This window comes from Dipodomys ordii, unplaced genomic scaffold, assembly GCF_000151885.1.
Source record: "Dipodomys ordii isolate 6190 unplaced genomic scaffold, Dord_2.0 Scaffold64, whole genome shotgun sequence".
Classification (NCBI taxonomy): domain Eukaryota; kingdom Metazoa; phylum Chordata; class Mammalia; order Rodentia; family Heteromyidae; genus Dipodomys; species Dipodomys ordii.
Genome location: NW_012267280.1, coordinates 1,629,370 through 1,632,129, shown reverse-complemented (window position 1 = coordinate 1,632,129; position 2,760 = coordinate 1,629,370). Strand labels below are relative to the sequence as shown.

Sequence of the window (2,760 nt, the reverse complement as noted above, 5' to 3'; positions counted from 1 at the left end):
CCCTGGGGCCAGCTGTGTTTAAGTTCAAAGGAGAAACTAAGTACAGCAGATAGACAACAACAGAGGAAACAGCCAGGCCTGATGACTGATAGGCCTTATGGGAATTTATAAAGGTTAGTTTTGTTTTTTTTTTGTGCCAGTTAGCCACACAGCCAGCTGCAAATGTAAGAGGCTCACTGTGTCCTCCGTATAACAAGGAGGTGTTTCCTGTGTGTGTGCCTGTTCTGGGTCTTGAATTCAGAGCACGGATGCTGTCTCTGAGCTTTTTTGCTCAAAGCTCGTGCTCTACCACTTGAACCACAGCTGCACTTCCGGTGATTTATTGTAGACAAAAGTCTCAGGGACTTTCCAGTCTTGGCTGCATTGGGACTTTGATCCTCAGATCTCAGCCTCTTGAGTAGGTAGGATTACAGGCATGAGTCTCATGGTCCAATTATCCACCAAAAGCTTCAACTGGTAGAACGCTAGTCTTGAGCAAACAAAGGGACCAGTGCTCAGGCCCTGAGTTCAAGCCTCAGGACTTGGTCACCACACAGAAAAACATTGCCCAGCAGGTCGGGAGGCGTGCAGGGGCGCTGACGGCCAGCAGGGGCCGCTGCTGCGTTCTTTGAAGTACCGCCCCCCCCCTCCGCGGCCGTTCTGCAGTGTGCGCGTGCGCAGTGGAGCCTCCCTGCAGAGGCCCAAGGCCAGGGTGGTTTTTTGGTTTTGTTGCTTTTGTTGTTGTTTTCCTTGGTTTCCCTGCCTGTTACTCCCAGCCTAAATCTTCTTGTTTGTGCCGCCTTTGACTACAGGTTCTGCTAGCCCTGTGTCTGGGGATGAAGATGGGATGAGTTCTTTTCCCTGCCATCCTCTGGCTCCTGTGTCTCCAGGTTGAAAAACCTTTCTCAGAACTTGCATTTCCTCCGTTCCTCATTGTTTCATCTGATGTTAGAATTTTCCCAGCAATGGAGAAGAAGTTGGAGCCCCTACCCCCAGCCTTTGACACAACCTCGCTGGAAAGACCCCTTTGGGGGAGAAGGGCTGCTGATCAAGTGAACCTAACACGCAGTTGGACCTCAGAGCATTTATAGATTGTTCAGATTGAAAAACCCAAAATACCCAGCTGCCAAAAACGCGTGACCTCTCCTTCCATGGGCGCATGCGCTTGCCTTTGTGCGCATATATATCTCCCAGAAAATCGTGTCACGAACACAGTGTGGGTGTCTTAAGATCCTGTCTCCCTCCCTCTTTCTGACGCTCTGAGCACCTCAGTCATTCCATATGTATAAATGATCTCTTCCCTGCCTCAGTTTCCCTCTGTGGGTTAAAGAGTGACAGCCAGGGGAGTTACTGTTTGCTTGCAAAGTTAAGGGCTTTACAAAGTAAAATGAGCCAAGCATTTAGGCAGGAGGGGTGTGGTGCCGGTTAATTTTAGAATGCAGACAGAAAACTGCATGACTTTTTCTTTTCTTTTTTTTTTTGCAGATGCAACCCCTCCCTCCACCTCTCAGTCCAGGGAAAGAGCTGTACAATATGCCTCTCCTCCTCCTCCTCCCTCCTCTGGCCTCCCCCCCCCACTCTTCTCTCCTCCCCCGCTTCTCCCCCTCTTCTTCTTTTAACCAAGTGATTTTAGGCAAAGAGTTTAGGGTCAGTCTTTGATCATTTCCTCCCGTCCCCCCACCCCCCACCCCAGCTAAAGATCTGACACCCCAATGTTTCTTGGGGTCAGATCAGGACACCGCCGAGACCCAGAAGTCTAACTGCGCCTCCCCCTGGAGGTCAGGAAACGAAATGGAAATGAAGGTTTGTGCCTCGGGAGCGGGTGAGGTTAAGCCTGCCCGCGACGTGGCAATCCGGCCAGTCAGTCCCTGAATATAAATAACTTTCACGAAAAGCCATGGGGGGCGGGAGATTAAAGTTAGGGTTCTGGGTCGCCCGGCGCTGTATTCCTTTGACATACATTTAATTCATTCCTAACTTCTGCCAACAGTCCTGACCTCGTAGTCTAGACGGGAGGCAGCGGAGAGGTGTAGGAAGGAAGCGTAAGAACGCGCAGGACGGCGAAGCCCGGCGTTAGCCAGCTCTGCACACACAGCAGCTGCCCACCGCGCGATTGTGCTTAAAAAGAGGTATTTCACGAAGCTTTTCATCTTGAGCAGTAGAGAGTGCCCAACTCAGTACGAAGACATCCGGAGTGTCCGCCCCCCCTTTACACTCAGGGTGTCAGGTTACATAACACCGTCCCCAGCCGGGAACGGGCAGGGATGCACACCCCGATCCTCATCCACCTTGCACGCTTCATACCTGCGCTCTGCACTTTGCAGTGACTCGCTGATGGTTATGGTTATTATTATCATTATTATTTGTGCGGATATGATGACTTATCCCAGCTCTCCGTTTCGTGTTGGTGAACTTTGCAAACGGGGAGGGCCGAGACGCAGACACCGGCACCTCCATCCGCCGAGGGGACGCCGAGGCCGGGCGCTCGCGCAGGGATTGGTTAGGCGCCTAAAGGGTTAACGAGACGAGCGGCCCGGCGCATGCGCAGGAGCGCCGGCGTAGCCACGCCTCCCGCAGCGCAGTCATGTGACCGCCTCAACCGGCGTCGACGTATAAAAGAGCGAGTGTTGACGTCAGCGTTCTCTTCCGCCGCTGTCGCCGCCATCCTTGGCGCGACTCGCCTCGTTTGGTTCTACCTGGGAGAATCCACCGCCATCCGCCACCATGGTGAGCGACTCGGTGCCGCTGGGGCCTCGGCGGTTCGTCGGGGCCTCGGCGGGG

At 53.4% G+C, this 2,760-nt stretch overlaps 1 protein-coding gene across 1 annotated transcript in view; it reads left to right on the top strand.

Moving 5' to 3' along the window:
- The first annotated feature begins 2,611 nt into the window (after positions 1-2,611).
- Eef2 (eukaryotic translation elongation factor 2) overlaps positions 2,612-2,760 on the top strand; it is a 7,221-nt gene continuing 7,072 nt past the window's right edge. Inside the window, exon 1 of the mRNA XM_013022780.1 lies at positions 2,612-2,706. Coding sequence (XP_012878234.1) covers positions 2,704-2,706 — 3 coding nt within the window. The 5' untranslated portion in view covers positions 2,612-2,703. The remainder of the gene's footprint in view (positions 2,707-2,760) is intronic.